Below are 19,376 nucleotides of genomic sequence, written 5' to 3'. Positions count from 1 at the left end.
ATGCCACACAAAATCAGAACACTAAGGCCAATTCACACTTTACACCTGGAACAGAGTTGACCCTGCTGTTAGGCAGAATGAGGCAACTACCTCAGGCAGCAGACTGGAGTGGGGGGCAACTGATGGTCAAGTGTTAGAGAGCAGAGTTGTGTGTACCACACACAAGTGGGCCTGCACCACCAGCTTGCTGTTCTCAGGTGTAGTGGAATATGTTCTTCTATAGCTAGTGTTGAAGTAAGACTCACTCTGCCAGCCTGGAGGGTGGAATTGGAGTGGAAGGGTGCCATCTTGTCCTTTGCTTCAAACTGCAAGTTGTGTTTTGTGTTGAGCCAGTCATTCTTACAGTGATTCTGTATTGTACTGACGGTATTTTATGTTTTGCTGCACTTGCATATTTTGTTGTAACACCTCCTCAATATTTGATATCAGGAGGTGTGTGTGTGTGTGTGTATGTGAATGCATGCATGCCATGGTTTAAGATCCTGGTTATTAAAGTCATGGTTTCCCAGTTTGAGTTAACAATGATCAGTATACCACAGCTGACATGCTAAGAAGGGCAGGCAGTGGGGTGAAGGAAGACGCAGAGTCCTGGCACTCATCTGGTTTAGCACCATTTAGAGAATACAAAACAAGACAGTCCGTGTTCCAGGGATCAAATTCTAGAAGGCACAACAGAAAATGAAAAAATGCCAGTGAGAGAAGGGGAAAGCCAGCAAACTCAGACTTAAAGCAGCATTGGTGTCATGATGCTGTGTTTGCGATGAAAACACTACAAATGTTGCTGGGGTGGAGAAGATCACATGGATTGCAAAAGTCAATTGGCCACATGAGGCAGAGGACAGTGAAGGCTAGGTAAACACAGAGGGCACCAATAAGCTTTGGAACAATATGACTGTTCAACAAAGCAATGTTTTCTCTCTTTTTGTCTGAGTAACTGACTACTGGTCTGTTTTTGAGCACAATTCTAAGTGCTGGTTATGACCTATAAAGCCCTATACAGCTTAGGTCTAAGCTCTCTGAAAGACTATCTTCTCACACAAACCTGCCCAGGCTCTGAGATCTTCAGGGGAGGCCCATCTCTTGATTCCACCACTCTTACAGGCCAGCTTTATGGGGACATGGGGGAGAGCCTTCTTGGTGGCTGCTCCCAGACTTTGGAATTCCCTTCCTAGATAATCTAGGCTGGCTCCCTCACTGCTGTCCTTCCGCTGGCAGCTGAAGACTTTGTTCTGAAATGGACTGGGGTTTTTTTAAGGAAAGGGCTTTAATAGTGCTGTGCTCCTTTATTATCTGTATTTCAATAATTTTTTTGTTTATATTGTTTTAATTCTATTAGAGTTTAATTACTTTTTAACAGTTATCTTGTACATGTTTTTAACTTTTTGTATTTTATCTGTGTTTTTAAAATTTGTGTAATTTGAATCCTGGCCGGGGAAAATACGAGATATAAATAAATATGATAATGATAATGATAATGATAATGATAATGTACTTGGCTCAATCCAGCCTATTTTGTGCAGTCAGAGATGCAAGACAGCATCGTTCCCCATTCTGCCCTGTAATCAATGTATGCAGCATCACTTCTGTTCTGCTGCATTTCACTTTCTGCCAAAACTTATATTATTAGTCACTGTCCTCTGTGGCACAATTACATAATTTACACTGTCATTATATTATTCTACCCCATTCATTTCAATGCAAGGGAAGGACAATGCAAGTGAGGGGGGCAATAATTAATTTGCAGATTGAAATCAACAGCAGGGTTTACTGATTATATTCATTCCAGACATAGGATGAATAAGTGAACAGTGGCAATTTCCACTCCACACCAGGGATGTCTAACCCGTTCCCTTCTAGAGTCCAGATGTTGTCAGACTACAGCTCCCATCATTTCTGACTGCGGGTCATGCTGGCTGAGGCTGATGGGAGTTAGAGTACCACATCTGGAGGGCACCACATTGGCCACTCCTGTCTCAGGCAGTCTGTGCAGGCCAATATATTCAGCTGTCAAGGAGCCTAGTCTGACAGCCCTGCAAAACTCCCCGGGGAAGGCTGTCAAAACAGGGGCAGGAAACAGTAGCAAGGGCAGCAAAACTTCTGTTGCAACAACAATCAGGGTCTTCAGCATTAAGCACAGCTGGGGTGGAGGGCAAAGAGGGATGGATACTATTTTTCTTCCCCTTTATTAAGAATGGCCTGGTGCTCCCAGAGGAAGAACAATTTACTCAGCAGTTCCTCTCACTCCACCTGCTACAGCCCAGAGCAGTTGTATAGACCTTTCAAAATCCACAATTGCTTTGATGCAAACATGAAACAAAAGCTATGGAAGAGCTTAAATATAAAGTAGTAGTTTTAAAAAAGCATGGCAGCAACCATAATACTTGGCAACTGTCCTCTCCCCACTTTTTTTTTTTACTCACAATGCTATTGATTGGAACTTCCATGGCACTGCATTTTGGGATTGCATTTAGGGGCCAATCATATGGCATCCTGCTGAGGGTTCTTTGATCCCCTAACCAACACCCATCAGGAGGACCTGCATATTACATATAATGGAGATGGGAAGGGGAGGCACCTAAATCCTACATGGTGTTTTAGCACCATAGCAGGAACTAGGGTGAAATGCAAACTTCCGGCCAAGTGTAGTGTGGCTGAATCTAGATTCCTGTTGCTTACAAAGGCCATGATGGAATTTCAGAGGGGGCTGAAATTCTGACAATTCTTGCTGCAGCAGATCTGAATGGGCCTTGATGGGTCCCTTTGCTAGTTGGACTGTCTTAGCATGCAGTGGATCCTTGTCTCTGTCCTCATTGCCCCTTCCCAAACAACCCATTTTGGGGCCTTCTGTCCATGTCTTTTGGTGGGTACAGTTGATGGTGAAGTCCACCCCCAACTCTGCCCCTGTGCAGCCTGATCGAGTCTGGTGGAGAAGGTGACCTCTGCCACATCCTAACCCACTCCAGCACAGCACAGCAGGACAGATAAAAGAAAATCAGAGACGTGCAGGCGAACTCTGCCTAGCACCATGGATCATTTTGTTTTGGTTGGCTGTTAATGTGCTTGTGGCAAGGAGATTGTATCTAAAGAGGAGAGAGTTGTGAAGAGGAAGCACAGTAAACCAGTAAGTTACATTTTGTACTAGCTGGCTTACAATGAGTCCGATATAACTGCAGGTACAGGCCACATGCTGTATTGGTCCACTCATAGGTGTTAAAAGAAGCAGAGATGTGTGATCTTAAGCTGGAAAATGGAAGGAAGGAGAAAGAAATAAGTATATGTGTCCTGTCTCTTATTTCCATAGTCAGGTGTTCCCTGCCCATGTGCTAAATCACTGGATCCCAAACCTTTTCAGGCCCCTGCCCTCTTGGTTCCATAAACTCATCCCCTGTGCCTCCACCCAGCATAGTTCAAAACTGTGGTTTGCACAACCCAGTAAGGAAGATAATCAAACAATAACAACTGGTTGCACATTTATTCGAAATCCAATTAAAACTATTTAGTTTAATTAATGCAACAAAACTGATGAGCTTGATCCAGCTTTTCAAAGTCTGGTGGTTATTTACACTCTAGCACTCCCCTGCTGCCCCCGTGCCAATTAATGCCCCCCGGTAGGTAATCCCACCACCCCACAGGGGACAGTACTGCCCACCTTGGGAACCGCTGTGGTAAAACAAGTATCCAGCGATCAGCAGGAGAATGAACCACCGAGCTCTACATAATGTGCCATATGAAGAGATTTGGAACCAATTTTTATTTAAATCTAATTTACCTAAGTTTTCCTATTCATATGCATATTATGATTGCCATATTTTGTAGTTACTTACACAAATGGTTTTAATTTCCACTGCCTTCTTCTGTCCCCAGGGATTGAAGGTATGATATTCAAGTTCCCCAATTATCAGTTTCATTAAAAAATATAAAATTAATAAGATGATAATTTATGAATTGCTGAAATGCAATACTGATTTCACAAGTCACAATTAAGAGCTGGAGAGTTAGGGATCATGCTGAAGTATTTCTAGAGTTAATCAGTCCTCATTTCTTGCTCACAACAGGGAAGATTTTCTTAATACCGGACTGCGCTTTTTGTAAAAAAAGGAAAGACCTTGGGCACTCCTGGAAGGGTCTCAAAACCCACGTTGAGGCAATCGCAGAGAAAAGCAATTCAAGTCAAGGTGGTTTTTAATTTGCCAAGGGCACAGAATGTGAGAGGGGAATTGAATTTTTGTGTGTCCTGCTTCCTGTGGCTTGAGATGCCCGGGGTGAGTCAAGAGAGTTAAAAGGCAGGCAATCACAGCAGAATGTTGAAACAGGAAGAGGAAACAGCTCAAGACTAGAATTAAGGGAGATAAAGACAAATCAAGGTTATTGTGTTGCAAGCAGAGGGAATTCCAGGAATGTACAAAATGGAGGAAGAAGAAAAAGAGTAATTCACCGCACACACCGATGTAGAAATAAACCCAACTAAGATCAAGGGAACTCACTAAGGGGTTTAGGAACGAAGTCCTGTGGGTGCAGCAGTGCAGCTGGGCAGAAGCACAGGGCCCACAACCCAAAGACCACCCAAAGGACCACGCAGAGAGCGGCAGGTGCCAGGGGCAACAGCATCTGGACTGACATGGTTGTGACATCATGATTTATTCCTTTCTATTTTTTGATAATATTTCATGGCATTCACTTTTAAAAGTGAGTAGAGAATAATTTTCAAATTCTGCATCATGGTATCAGAAGCAAACCCCGGTTTATTCCTGTATTCATGATGGCTCTCTGCTTTACGTGAGTTTTAAAATGCAAAACTGCACATGCTCTGAGTATTCACTAAATTAAGAAAAATCTGGGTCTGCAAACACTTTAATTTGGCTTTTTGTTTTTTCTTTTGCTCTAACAGATCAGGAACATAGAAAGAATTACAGTATAAAGTATGGAATAATGGGGATGGGGAAGGTGCAGAGGAGAGAAAGGTTAACCGTTACTACACATGGTTGACTAAAGGCTATAAGACAATTAAGTCCAGGTTCTAAGATTACTGGTCTGCACCACTGCATGGGCAGTGCTTTAAGAGACTAAGGACAGACTAAATCATTATTCAGATGACTTGAACTTATACAGTGGTACCTCGAGATGCGAACGGGACCCGTTCCGGAACCCCGATCGCATCCTGAATGGAACATAAGATGCGACGGCATGTCTGCGTGTGCATGGGTCGCATTTTGCCGTTTCCGCGCGTGACATCATTTTGAGCGTCTGCACATGCGTGAGCAGGAGTAATGCGCTCTGTTACTTCCGGGTTGCCGTGGAGCGCAACTTGAAAGTGCTTAACCTGAAGCACATTCAACCTGAGGTATGGTTGTATTCTGCCTTTCTTGGAAGATGCAGTGTAGTGTTTTGTTTTTAAAGGTATTAAGACACAAAGCCTATAGTGCCCGCCCACCCCCGGAAGGAAAACAGTGGAAAGTGATGGGCCTGGGAGATGCTTGGAGGACTGTGACACCAGCACATTAGAGTCAGTGCAGAGGGTAACCATGTGCTTCAGGAGCTCCCTGCAAGGCAGTATCTCGGAGGCTCACCAGATGATAAACCTGGCTTTCCATGCAAGGTTGTTGCAAGTGTCACTGGGCAGCTCTGCAAATATATATGCCTTCATTGTAGTTTTGATGCCGGCTAAGAGCTTTCCTATTTATGTAAGCCTACTAAGGCATGTAATTTTATTATGTATACCATTTTTTAAAAGAGCTGGTTTTATCTACATTTTGATTTTTTTTAAAAAATTGTGCCTCCTTGTTTTTCCAAGTCTCTTGAATTTATTGGTATTTTCTTATAAATATTTTATATTCTTTTATATAAACAGTTTAGATGATTTTCTTATATTATGCAGTATATAAATCCTGTTAAATAAATAATGCTAAGTGCTGCTGTTACTATTCTTTGCTAAACAGTGTAATTCGTTTCCAGAAGCCTGACCAGTCCTCTCACAAGTGTGTGTGTGTGTTATAAAGCCACCAAGAAAATGCACTGACAGCCACCTTCTTTGATCACTCTTGAGAGCCAGCGTGGTGTAGTGGTTAAGAGCGGTGGGCTCATAATCTGGTGAACCGGGTTTGCGTCCCAGCACCTCCACATGCAGCTGCTGGGTGACCTTGGGCTAGCCTTTGAAGTCTCTCAGCCTCACTCACCTCACAGAGTGTGTGTTGTGAGGGAGGGAGGGAGGGAGGAAGGGAAAGGAGATTGTTAGCTGCTTTGAGACTCCTTAGGGTGGTGAAAGGCGGGATATCAAGTCCAAACTCTTCTTCTACTAACAAAGGCTCCCCCAAGCCTTGCACTTTTCCAAAACCCTGCAAGGTATTTCAGTAGGCTTTGTATAATTTAGAGGGAAGGAGGACCCTAAAAAATATATCACCTGACTGGTAATATGCATTGCCTGCCCCTGCCCCCTCCTCCCACAATTTGTGGAGCTGGTGTCTGGCATAGTACATCTCCCGTGGTATCCAGGTTCCTCTGCTCAAGTTGGTTTCTACTGTGACTGATCTACTGAGTCAGATCATTGGTCCATCCAGCAACTGCCCCATTTTGGGGGAAATGCTGATGATTGAAATTAAGCCGAGGCAGGTGCACAACCACTGAGCTGCCCTTCCCCCAGATTTTTAGCCTTGGTTGTTCTCTGTCTTCCTAGGATTTCCACTTCCTCAAATTGAGAGGCTAAGGGCCAAGCAATGATGACTACAGAGGATTCCCCTCTACATCCTGTTTAGTTGGTTTGAAGGTTCATTTCTTCACCACTGAGGGCTTCCCTCCACACTCCCTCCACACAGCAGAATGAAAATACATGATGTGAGTGAGTCCAAGATCCTGCCCCTCAGGCTCCCACGCGTATCTTTCTCTTCCTCGTCCTGTACTAGCTCATGTATTTCTCTTTGCCCTTGACACCTTTCAGATCTCTGCTGTTACAGTCAATGATAAGCAAACAAGATAAGTAGTACAAGCTTTGCATTATCCAGGTGTGTATAGTAGAGTAAAAGAAAAAGAGAATAGAAAACAACAACACAGAAGTGGCACAGAGTGAAATAAAATCGGCACCAGAATTTTAAATGTTGTAGTCATGTCATGAACTCCAAAAGAGGAAAATTACAAAATGTCAGAAGGGTCAGTTCCTGGAAGGTTTTGCTTGCTGCAGCATAAAACTTTGCCACACCAAGAGTATTCGATGCACTTTGGTAAAGAGTAAAAGGACCTAAAATGCATCTGGCTGTCTTGGCAGATTTAACAAAGATGTTGTGGGCCACTGACAACCCCTCCAGAGTCACATGGCATTGTGGGCTTTGTGGAAAATTAAGTAGCATCAGGGTGGAATGTTTTTTGAGGGCGGGGAGCCGAAAGCAGACATCAGCATCCAGCCTGGCAGATTTAATAAAAGGGGTTTGGCTTGCCATCTTTCATGCCACGAGAAGAAGCAGCCTTGTAAAGACTGATAGCCTGAAAGACAGGTTAATGAGTACTTCATATATATCTTGAACCATTTACCTCTGACGAAAATGTATAACTCGGCCTTGAGTTCTTTGTTTGATGGAAGGTCGCTGTAAAAGCAGGTGAAGTAGCTTGTGTCATTGGCAACAGCTCGGTTGACCACAAGGGTGCTGCAGGTGTGATGCGACCTGCCTGGGCATTTCTTTTCGAATACCTGCCACCGATTGCCATCCTTGTACTGGTCATTTCTCCAGATCCAAGTCAAACCAGGCGAGCCTCTGTCAAAAGAAGACATTGAGACATGAAACCTGTTTTGGTCTTCAGACATAATTAGGCAAGTACATATGTGAGTGTAACATGGAGATGTGTCACCTCAGCCTTGGGGAACAAATGCAGCCCTCTGGGCCTCTCTGTCTGGCCCTTGGAACTGGATGGAGGATAGAGAAGCGTGTGCAAAAATCCTTTGGAACGGCAGGAATGTAGCCTACCGTAGAAATGTAAGAGTCTCCTCCATTGCTCCAAATATTTTCCCCCTCATTCATTCTGGGTCAGGACTCACCCACTCTGGCATGCGGCCCCCCTGAAGGCTGTCCATGAGGGAACACGGCCCTCAGACTGAAAAAGGCACCTCACCCCTGATGTAACATATTAGGCAGGCATATATGTGAGTGCAACCTATGCTTCAACTATATGGAATGGGGATGAATTGTATGTTGCATGGATGTATGAATAAAATTATACATGGCTTGGAGAATGTTTTGCTGCCTCCCTTATGTCACCAGAACTCATTGACATCCAATGAAGCTGAATGTTGGAAGCTTAAGGGCAGATGAAACAAAACACTTCATCACTCAGTGCATAGGAGGCAGTCACAGCCACCAACCTGGCTGGTTTCAAAAGATGACACAAATTCCTGCAGGAGAAAGCTATTAGTCACTAATAATTAGTGGCTACTAGCCATGATGGCTATGCTCTGAAGTTGGGGGCAGTAAAAGAAAAAGAAAAAGTGCACCAAAGAGGGCACAGATTTGTATATTTTTTACAGATGCTAATTTATATGTATATTTGCACATTTAGAAATAATTTAAATAGAAATAAAATTAATGTTATAGTGGGGAAGAGTGGTGAGGTGGCCTGTGTGTGCTGGCTTAGCCTGCTGTCCTAGTGCCAGCCTCAAGCTTTGTCTCCCTGCCCACTCCTGAGGCTGCTCCCCCTTTATAGGATTATATTTAAGCCAGACTTATTCCAGGCAGCTCTTCAAATAGAGAACTCCTTCAAGTATAGGGCTGTCCTCTAAAGAAGTAGGACACATAGATTACTGGTACATCCAGCTCAGTGCTGCCTACATTGACTGATAGCAGCTCTCGTGGGATATCAGACAGAGAACATTATCAGTCCTACCTGGAGACACCAGGGATTGAACCTGAGGCCTTATGCATGCAAAGCAGACGCTCAGTCACTGAGCTATGGGCCTTCCCTACTCCAGACACAGTCAGGCTCTTCTGCCAACCAGCCAGACACCATCTTCTGCCCTGACCAGGTACTATCCTTGGCCCAGTAAGCACAACCTCTACATTCTCAGATTCTGCTAACTCAAGCAACTCAAACTGTGGACTTTCACAAGCATCCTAATCCCTGTTCCTCAAGATTCATTGGAAGAGAGTTTGCTTTCCATTCTATCTTTTACCCAGGACATCTGCAAGGAGCAGGGCCTCCTCAGTGTTGGCTCCCATCTTTGCAGAATTCACTCCCAAATGGGACTCTGCCTGGCTACCTTTCTAGCTAGCTTCGACATAATTCATGTGTGTGTCAGAAGGCCACAAATGGGATGAACCAAACCTGCCACTGCTCTTTATTCCCTGGAGTTTGCTTATAGCTTGTTTGTAGACTGTTCATATACTACACTGATGGTGTTCATTTTGCTTAAACATGTCAATGTTGTATGTTGCTACGAATTCCTTTAAAGCAGAAGAGTAGCTTCTAAGCACTCTCTCTTTTTCTTGGAAGAGACAATCCCATCACGATCTGTATTCTGTGATCCCATCTTCTTTAAGTAAAAACTATGATTGGCTAGTTCAGGAGAACAGCTGCAGCTTGGAGACAGATCATCTGCTTTGCATGCAGAAGGTCCCAGGTTCAATCCATGGCATCTCTAGGCGGTCCTGGGACAGACCCCATCTGAAACCCTGGAGAGCTGTTACCAGTCACTGCCAACAATACTGAGATAGATGGACCAATAAGACAGCTCCCTATGTTCCTGAGGTTGACTGCTAAAGCTGTTTGAGGAGTTATGCTAAGTTGCTTTTCCCCAAAAGAAAACTTCTGAAAGGTTAAGGGATGAGTGTTCCTGCGTTTCTTGCATGACATACGTGATGTTACAAGAGCAAGGTTATAAGCAGAACAGTATTGATTCTGGAGGAAAGGTATGATTATATTCCATTTTGGTGCAACAAATAGTGGCTGTTTGAAGTTGCTATAGAAATGCTCTAAGACATTAGTGGGAAAACACACTATAGATTTCTTCCAAGTTAAATTCAAATCTATTTGTTTCCATCAGTGTGAGTGAGTGGGTGTTGTAGGGGCAGGGAGGAAGGGAGAGGGAAAGGGGAAAGAGTGATCGGCTCAGGAGCTTGCAAAGAGGTTAGGATATTTTCACATGTTGTGAGGTTTAAACACAGCGTTTTCACTGCAATATTCTGCCTTGTACTATGGACAGATTGAGAGATGGTGGAACAAAAGAAGGTAAACTACCCAAATCATTCTTTGAACTGGTCAGAAATTGTAATTTAATGGACATCTGGAGGCTAAGATTTCCATTGGAAAGACAATTCACCTTCTATTCGGAACCTAACCAATCAATGTCGAGAATTGACCAAATCTGGATATCAGGGGAGCTAACACCAAGAGTTCATCAAGTAGAAATTGAACCAAGAGTAATCTCAGATCATAGCCCAATTAGATTAGAAATCAAAGGGTATGAAGAAAGAACATTCAGATGGAGATTGAATGATTATTTATTTGATGATCAAAAATTCGTGCAAGGGGCTCAGAAGAAACTGAAAGAATACTTTGCCGATAATTGCAATAAAGGAACGAATATGAATATAGTGTGGGATGCAAGTAAGGCTGTGATGAGGGGATTCTGCATACAACAAAACTCAATTAGAAAGAAGAAGAAGAAGAAGAAGAAGAGTTTGGATTTGATATCCCGCCTTTCACTCCCCTTCAGGAGTCTCAAAGCGGCTAACATTCTCCTTTCCCTTCCTCCCCCACAACAAACACTCTGTGAGGTGAGTGGGGCTGAGAGACTTCACAGAAGTGTGACTGGCCCAAGGTCACCCAGCAGCTGCATGTGGAGGAGCGGAGACGCGAACCCGGTTTCCCAGATTACGTGACTACCGCTCTTAACCACTACACCACACTGGCTCAGAGAGCCAGAGAACAGAGAGAAAGGGAAAAAAGAGATTCTAGAACAAATTATGGATAAGGAACAAAAGTTAATTCAAAAACCTAACAACATAAAAATTAGACAAAGTATCAAGACCTTGCAAACCCAATTTGCAATGCTAATTAATAAAGAGGTGGAAAGGAACATTCAAAGACTGAGACAAAAGAACTTCGAATTTGCGAATAAATCAGGAAAATGGCTTGCCTGGCAGATTAAGAAAAGAAAAGAACAAAGCACAATAAATAAAATCATAGTGAAAGAGGAACAGATCATCAGCAGCAAAGGTATTAGGAAAGGATTTTTGGACTTTTTTAGCCAACTGTACAGAAATAAAGAGAAGAATAATATGAGGAAAATAGAAAGGTATTTAAGAGAGAAAGAGGTACTAAAGATTTCGACAGAAGCAAGAGAGGGGTTAAATACTCCGATAGAGAATGAGGAGATTACGGGGGTCATAGCAGAGTTGAAAAACGGGAAGGCACCAGGACCAGATGGTTTTACAGCAAGGTACTACAAAGAATTGAGATTAGACTTGATAAAACCACTAAAAGAGGTAATGAATAACATCTTAAAAGAAAGAGAGATCCCAGAGACGTGGAAAGAGGCGTATATAACCTTTATACCCAAAGAAGATGCAGATACAACACAAGTAAAGAATTATAGACCGATTTCCTTATTGAATACGGACTATAAAATCTATGCAGGAATAATGGCAAAGAGACTAAAAAAGGTATTACTGAGTATTATCCATGAAGACCAGACGGGTTTCCTTCCTGGCAGACAAATGAGAGATAACGTGAGGAACATAATAAACATATTGGAATTTCTGTCAGTAAGGATTGAGAGACGAGCAATATTAATGTTTGTAGATGCCGAAAAGGCATTCGACAACGTATCATGGGATTTCATGCTGAAAAATTTGGAAAATATGGAGATCGGGGATGATTTTTACAATGGAATAAAGGCCATATACACCGAACAAAGAGCGAAGCTGATAGTGAACAACGTGATAACAGAAGAAATTGAAATATCTAAAGGGACTAGACAGGGCTGCCCGCTCTCACCCCTGCTGTTCATATTGGTCCTAGAAATCCTTCTTAATTCAATTAGGAAAAATGAAAGGATAAAAGGGGTGAAGGTAGGCCAAAATGAATACAAAACCAAAGCTTTCGCTGATGATTTGATAATTACGGTGGAAGACCCGACGACCAGCGTAAAGGAAGTGTTAGAGGAAATTGGTAAATTTGGGGAAGTGGCAGGCTTCACATTAAATAGGAAAAAAACTAAAATTCTAACTAAAAATATGGAGCAATCAATGATTGAAGAGTTCCAACAACAAATGGGAATTGAAGTTGTTAAAAAGGTTAAATATCTCGGAATTTGGATTACACCAAAAAATATTGATCTGTACCAGAATAATTATGTTATGATATGGAAAGGAATTAAGAAGGACCTGGAAGGATGGGGAAGGTTAAAACTATCCTTTTGGGGCAGAATAGCAATGATCAAGATGAACGTGCTACCCAAATTACTATTTTTATTTCAGACGATCCCAATATTAAGAGGAGTTAAAATTTTTAAGGAGTGGCAGAGATCGATTTCAAGATATATCTGGCAGGGCAAAAAACCGAGAATTAAATATAAACTGCTAACGGATGCAAAAGAGAGAGGAGGATTTGCCCTGCCAGACTTGAAGTTGTATTACGAGGCATCATGTCTTTGCTGGGTAAGAGATTGGATAAAGCTCCAAAACACGAAATTATTGGACTTAGAGGGATTCGACAATAGGTTCGGGTGGCACGCTTATCTATGGCAGGAGGGTAGAAAAGGTCATCAATCTTTTGGAAATCATATATTCAGGAAATCGCTAATCGAAGTATGGATCAGATATAAAAATATATTAGAAAGGGGGGTACCACATTGGCTATCCCCTTTAGAGATGATGGGAATTAAGCAACTCAATATGGAAAGTAACTGGGTCACATATGGAGACCTGGTATTCAAAGAAGGGGACAAATGGACAGTTAAGCCATATGAACAAGTGAAAGAACATGTACGGGATTGGTTGCACTATTGGCAGATAAGTAATATGTTTAAAAAGGAGGTGAAAGAAAAAGGGTATGAGGAAAAGGATTCGAAGTTCCAAACAGAAATTGTTAATAATGATCGTAAAATCATATCAAAAATGTATAAAATCCTACTAGAATGGCATACGATGGATGAGGAGGTGAAAGAGGTAATGATCCACTGGGCCAGAGATCTAGGGTACAGTATAGAGCTGGAAGAGTGGCAAAAGATATGGAATCAAAATCTGAAATTCACAGCATGCATAACACTAAAAGAAAATGCCATGAAGATGGTATATAGATGGTACTTAACACCGGTTAAATTGGCCAAAATGTATAAGATCTGTAATAAATGCTGGAGGTGTAGAGAGAAAGAGGGCACGTTTATGCATATGTGGTGGGAATGCGAGAAAGTGAAGGGTTTCTGGGGAAAAATATATGATGAAGTAAGGAAAATGCTACAATATAGCTTTGTTAAGAAACCAGAGACCTTTCTACTAGGAATAACCAGAAGGGAAATTAAAAGGAAGGATTTCAAACTTTTCCAATATGCAATAACTGCCGCGAGGACGCTGATAGCTCAAAGGTGGAAACAAGAACAAGTACCGACTCTGGACGAATGGAGAAATAAACTAATTGATTATGCGGAATTAGACAAACTAACGGGGAAAATTAGATTTCAAAGAGACCATAAGTTTTTGGAGGATTGGGGAAAATTTAGAGAGTATTTGAAAACTATATGTGAGGAGAATACAACGCTAGTGTGTTTTAAAGAGGCTTTGTGAAAAGTGAGGAATATCGCAAAAATGTAAATAAGGATATAAAGGAATTACTTAAAGGTGATACTATATATTAAGAAATGTGTAAATAGGAGAATTATTATGGATGACTGTCAGAGGAGTGGAGGGAGGTTCAACAAACTAAAATACGTGATGTGGAAAATGGAAAGATGGAAGTTTTTATAGAAAATGTAATAAAAAATATTTGCAAAAAAAAAAAAATATTCTGCCTTGTACTGAATTCCTTATTAGAGCATGATTAGGAGGTGATTTCCAAAGAAGGTTTTAAAAAAGATTTATGGTCCAACCATAGACTTAAACAAAAGAAAGCCCCATTTAACTCAATGAAGCTTGCTTCTGAGTGGACATGCATAGGATCACGCTGCTAATATGTCAATATATACATGGTTATAGTGTTTGGGGATGCAGGGAGTGTAATTCAAAACATGTTCAGTAAGTTTTACTATCTGGTAGGAAGTTATTTGATTGGTTTGGACAGAATGCAAAAGCTGGAGTGGGGCACCAGTGACCCTCCAGACCGATGTTTCAAACTGGGACTGTCTGCATCCAAAGGATCTACTCTGCTACTCAGCTAAGCTTCCTTCCTGTCACCACTAGGGATGAGTGAAACCATCCATTTTGGTTTCTTTCAGTTTCCATTTTTCTTAAATCCAGTTCTCTACACGTCCACGTCAGTGTCCTGATGAAAAGTCATCACTATCTCACAGTGCATGTTCTCCTAATACACACGTTTGTATGCAATTTTGCCTAAAATACACATTTTTGCCAAAGATTTTTAAAAAGATTTTTTTAAATTTATTGCATTTATACCCCACTGTTCCTTCAAGGAATCTGGCTTTTGTCTTTCTGTTTTCTCCAGAGTGGTGAGAGGGCTGCATTTTTATTTTATTGTAGGTTGTAGGTCTGATTTTTCATTTTCTTGTAAAAGTACCTTGAGGTTTGGTGAAGTAGGGTACAAATATTTGAAATTTCTGCCTCCTGCAATTTTTGGATCATGGCTTAATTAACACCCTCCCATTTAGAATTCCTCCCCTAATCTTTCCTGTCTGGGGAAAGATGCTTGTTGGGAATCCATGCATCAACTCTGGATTCACCACCACACCCTTCCTTTTTAGGATGGAACCCTGGATCCTCAGTGCACCACTTACCGGCAAGTGATTGCGAAAGGCTTTCCGGCGGCAACTGTAATATGGTCACTGTTCAAGTTCAACTCCGGTTTCATCAGCCGCAGTTCCTTTGCATGACCTGCATCAAACATGCACAAAGAACACAAAGCAAAACAATTTAAATACTTGTGTCTATATAGTTCCATCCCTTTTTCACTTCTTGAACCCAAACTGATGGACAGGAGGTTGCAGATTTCGAAGATTAACACATCTCATGGAAAACTCTTTCACCATTCAACTCTTATGATGACAAATTGAGAGTCAAATATCAGGTGGCTTAGGGCAGCCACCACTGACCTGGAAGCCCTGCAGATGTTTTGGACTGTAATTCCCATCAGCCCCAGCATGATGCTGGGGCTGATGGGAACTTGGAAGTGCTGCCAGAGACTGATGGGAGTTGTAGTTCAAAACAACTGGACTACAGCTGGAGGGCGCCAGGCTGACAAAGGTTGACTTTAGGGGATATTCTGTGCTGGGCTTCCCTCCTCCCTTCCCTATTCCCTCCTCCTGCTTTTTTAGATGTTTAAAAACTTGTAAAAAAATAATAATGAGAGAGCCTCCCACTTTGATCAGCAGTAACACTTCCTCAGAGACTGGTGTCAGCGAAGCCTCAGGGGAAACGGAAGAAGAAAGGTGGAGAGAGGGAAGGCAAAAGCTCACAGACTTATCTGCGGGACGCAGAGATGCAACTTCCGTCGCCTAGTTTTGGCAGGAGTGTCAAGCGTAAGGAAAAAAGGCGGAGACTGGGCGTGTCGAGGTTTTTATGATAGGGGAGGGCAGGAAAAGCCCACTCTCGGAATCCGCTAGCGAATGAGGGAGTCATGAACTTTGGATGTCTGCACTGTACATAGTTTGCACCAAATAAAACCTGTAAAAAGGCAGGTCGGAGCCCTGGCTGTTTACTCGTGAGCAACCATACTCATCCCTGACAGGTGGGTTGGAAAACCTCTCGCACAATGTACTATATGTGCCCATTTGAGTGGCAGTGTGGAGGTGACCGAGCCCAGTGCCCTGATGGGAATGTGAATCACCCCCACCTTTCATCTTCATGAATCAGCTGAGAAGAGGGACTGTGTGCCTGTGTCTGTGTGCATGCACATGTCCCTTGGAACAAAGTACTAATAAAATAAATAAAGATTAGCCACCCCAGCTAATGGCGGGAAAGTGGGGGGGGGGATGTAAACAAAACAGAGTATCAGCAAGAACCCAGACACTCACCATCTGAATTTGCTCAGAGACAGAGATTTGTATCTATACATATACAGTAAAGCCGCAATTTATGCAGGGTTACATTCTGGGGATAGTGCATAAAGCCAAAAATCAAGTATTGTGAAAACACATTGGGTGCAATGTTAGGTGGGATTGCCAAAGGTTTTTTTAATCCCACTCACCCTGTTTCCACCCCATTTTTTAAAAAAATTGAAACTTTTTTGCCAAGCACATAAAGCTGAATATGCACAAGTTAAATGCACGTAACTCAAAATCATAGAATTGTAGAGTTCAAAGGGACCCTGGGGAACATCTAGTCCAACCCCCTGCAATGCAGGAATATGCAGCTGCCCCACATGGGGATCAAACCTGCAACTTCGGCATTATCAGCACCACGCTCTAACCAACTGAGCTGTCCAGGTCTACTGTATGACATTTGTATCTTCTTTTAAGTTATGTAGCAATGGTCCTGTCAGCAACACAATTCACTTGGCTTAGTGGTTTTCCGCAGTAACCGACCATAAATAAGAAATTTCTTCATGTGCAACTGAAGCCAGTCATAAGAACATAAGAAGAGCCCTTCTGGATCAATCCAGTGGCACATCCAGTCCAGTTTCCTGTTCTCAAGGTGGCCAACCAGTAGCCTCTTCTGGGAAACTGGCAAGCAGGACCTAAGCATAAAAGCAGGACTCTCCACACCCCCACACCTCCGGCGACTTACAGCTACTGGTATTCAGAAGCATTATTGCCTCCAACAGTGGAGGCATCATGGTTCAACAATTCCGTTCTGTTTCACCATGGGACTTTCCAATACAAATATCACATGACACATCAGTGGAGCTGAAATGAGTCTTTGCAAGAACTCAAAAGTTTTCTGGAATTTCCAAACTTATCACTAAAAAGTGGAATGATACTTGACAATGAAATTCTGCTTTGACATTTGAAATCTGAGCAACAGATTTTAGATGACACTTCTTGGCTTCTAAATTTTAAAAAGTACAAATGTGTTGCAAGCAGTCGCACACCAAACACACCAATGCTATTCCATGTTGGCTATAAAATGCTGTCAAATATTCTATGGCATTAACATATCACTCATCAGAAATGTTGACTCAACTGACTGCCAAATATCAAATGTTAAAATAAAAAGTAAAGCAGACTATCTCATATTAAACTAAACATTGTTAAATATTGTCGTTAGTTGTTGGTCTTAAACTGATGGGTTGGAGTTGGATTGCAGGCAAAACCAAGAGAAGTTGCAGCAGGATCATAACCACCATTTTGTCTTTAAATAACAATAAAGGGTAAAAAACAGACAGACACACACACACAGAGAGAGAGAGAGAGAGGGAGAAGAAACAAGGCAGAAGACTACTGCTTTTGACATGCAACAAACAGCTGGAACAGCATTGGCCAACCTGGTGCTCTCCAGCTGTGATACAGTGTTTGCACAGTACCGAAATAACATAAAGCATGCACTTGGCTGGCATTCTGATTCACTCCAACCTGATGTTTTCACTGGAGAGAGAGGAGCATGCAGTGTGGAGCTTTTCCTAATCCTTCAAAATGTTTTCACAAGAGGCAAGAGAGAGAAAAGTGCTTTCTTCCTCCGCAATTACAAGTGTTTGCATTAAACAGCTACTTCTTTAAGTGAGTTTCCTTTGGCTTCACAAAGCGGGGACAGGGGGGGAAGGGTCAACGAAGTGGGCTGTGGATGTTTCCTCTCTCCTGTCCTGGCTTTTATATTTTCTGCCAAAATCTTTTAATGCTCAAATCAGTACAGGGAACACAAGCAAAATAAGGTTCAAAGGCACAACAGGTGGTGGACATGGCCAAGAAAGCGAAGAGGTTGAGCCAATGATCAACATGCCTCCTTGGGTCTCATTATAAGGGAATGGGATGGGCACAACTTCAGCAGGGCAAGCAGGGCATTCCTTTGCACTGGACATGGAAAGAGGAACTTCCCTTGGTGTGATGGACCTGAACTGCTTGTTCACGCCGCAGCTAGCATCCCTATGACCAAGATAATAGAGGAGTTGGCAATGGTGGCTCCAAACCAGACTTGGCAGAGGATAGGCTGTGGATGGGTTCTGGCAGTGCTGGTGGTGGTTCCAGGACTGGAGGCAAGGTTGTCATGGGAACTGAGGGAAAAGTGGGCACCGAGCATCTGGTTAACATGAGAGAAAATGGGGCAGATCATTGCAGTCACCTCCCATTACTCATTCTGGTCTGACCAGCCCCTGCATGGCATCTCCTCAGGACTCATGACATCTCCTCCCCTCCATGAGGCAGCAGAGTGAGTGAGAGGGCTCTACTTGTGATTGGTGCCTTCCCTTATCCATCTATATGAGAGCCTGTGTGGTGTACTGGCTAGAGTGTTGGACTAGGACCTGAGAGACCAGTGTTCAAATCCACCCCCACCCCCGCCTGGCCCTGAAGCTCACTGAGTGGCCTTGGGCCAGTCAGCCTAACCTACCTCATAGGGCTGTTGTTGGGGTTGAATGAGGAGGGGAAGAACTATGTATGCCACCATGAGCTCCATGGAGTTAAAAGTAATATCCCACTTTTTCTCCGGACTTGGACTCAAAACAGCTTTCACAAAGCAAAACAATACAGATAAAATACAAAAAGCTACAAACATATTTTAAAAATCATTAAAAAGTAATTGTGTGGGGGTGCTGTTTTTACTATCTGTATTTTTGCATATACATAAACATGCACACACACGTTAAAATACAGATAGTAAAAACACCACAGCACTGTTAAAACCCTTTCCTTAAAGAACTGTCAGTCCCCAAAGGCCTGTTGGAATAAAATAGTCTTCACCTGCTCAAGGACGGACAAGGAAGCAGCCAATCTAGCTTCTCTATGAAGTACCAAAGTCTGGGAATAGCCACTGAGAAGGCCCTGCTCTGGGATGCTATGGCTACTCCTTCATCATATATGATCAAGGCCTTCCGTAGAAAGCCAGCATTCTGTTTTGCTTCCTACCTAGGATTATCAAGAAATGATGGGAGCTGGATTTCAAGCATAATTTCATAACTTCTCAAAAGTTTATGGTTATGAACTTGTGGATAGCAGGGAAGAAAGTTCAAACACCTTGAAAGACCCCAATAAATAGCTGGTGACCTGCATTTGTCTTAATGGGTCATATAATCAGGGGTCACGAACCTTCTTGAGCTTGGGGTGACATGTGCAAACTAGGGAATCTGTTTTGGGTACCACA

General features: G+C 42.6%; 1 protein-coding gene across 4 annotated transcripts in view; it reads right to left on the bottom strand.

Annotated features, from left to right (window-relative positions):
• LOC309523943 (vascular endothelial growth factor receptor kdr-like) overlaps nt 1–19,376 on the bottom strand; it is a 203,460-nt gene that overhangs the window by 131,907 nt on the left and 52,177 nt on the right. For 3 of the 4 annotated variants that reach the window (XM_082208216.1, XM_082208217.1, XM_082208219.1), the window contains exons 2-3: nt 14,924–15,020; nt 7,519–7,739 (exon numbers count right to left, since the gene is read on the bottom strand). In XM_082208216.1, the coding sequence (XP_082064342.1) occupies nt 7,519–7,739; nt 14,924–15,020 (318 nt within the window). Of the gene's footprint in view, nt 1–7,518; nt 7,740–14,923; nt 15,021–15,505; nt 15,668–19,376 lie in introns of those variants that run through there. The other variant, XM_082208218.1, reaches the window with a different exon arrangement.

Source organism: Podarcis vaucheri (assembly GCF_965113315.1).
Source record: "Podarcis vaucheri genome assembly, chromosome: Z".
NCBI classification, from domain to species: domain Eukaryota; kingdom Metazoa; phylum Chordata; class Lepidosauria; order Squamata; family Lacertidae; genus Podarcis; species Podarcis vaucheri.
Note: the sequence above shows the minus strand (reverse complement) of the source record. Positions and strands in the feature narration are given on the sequence as shown.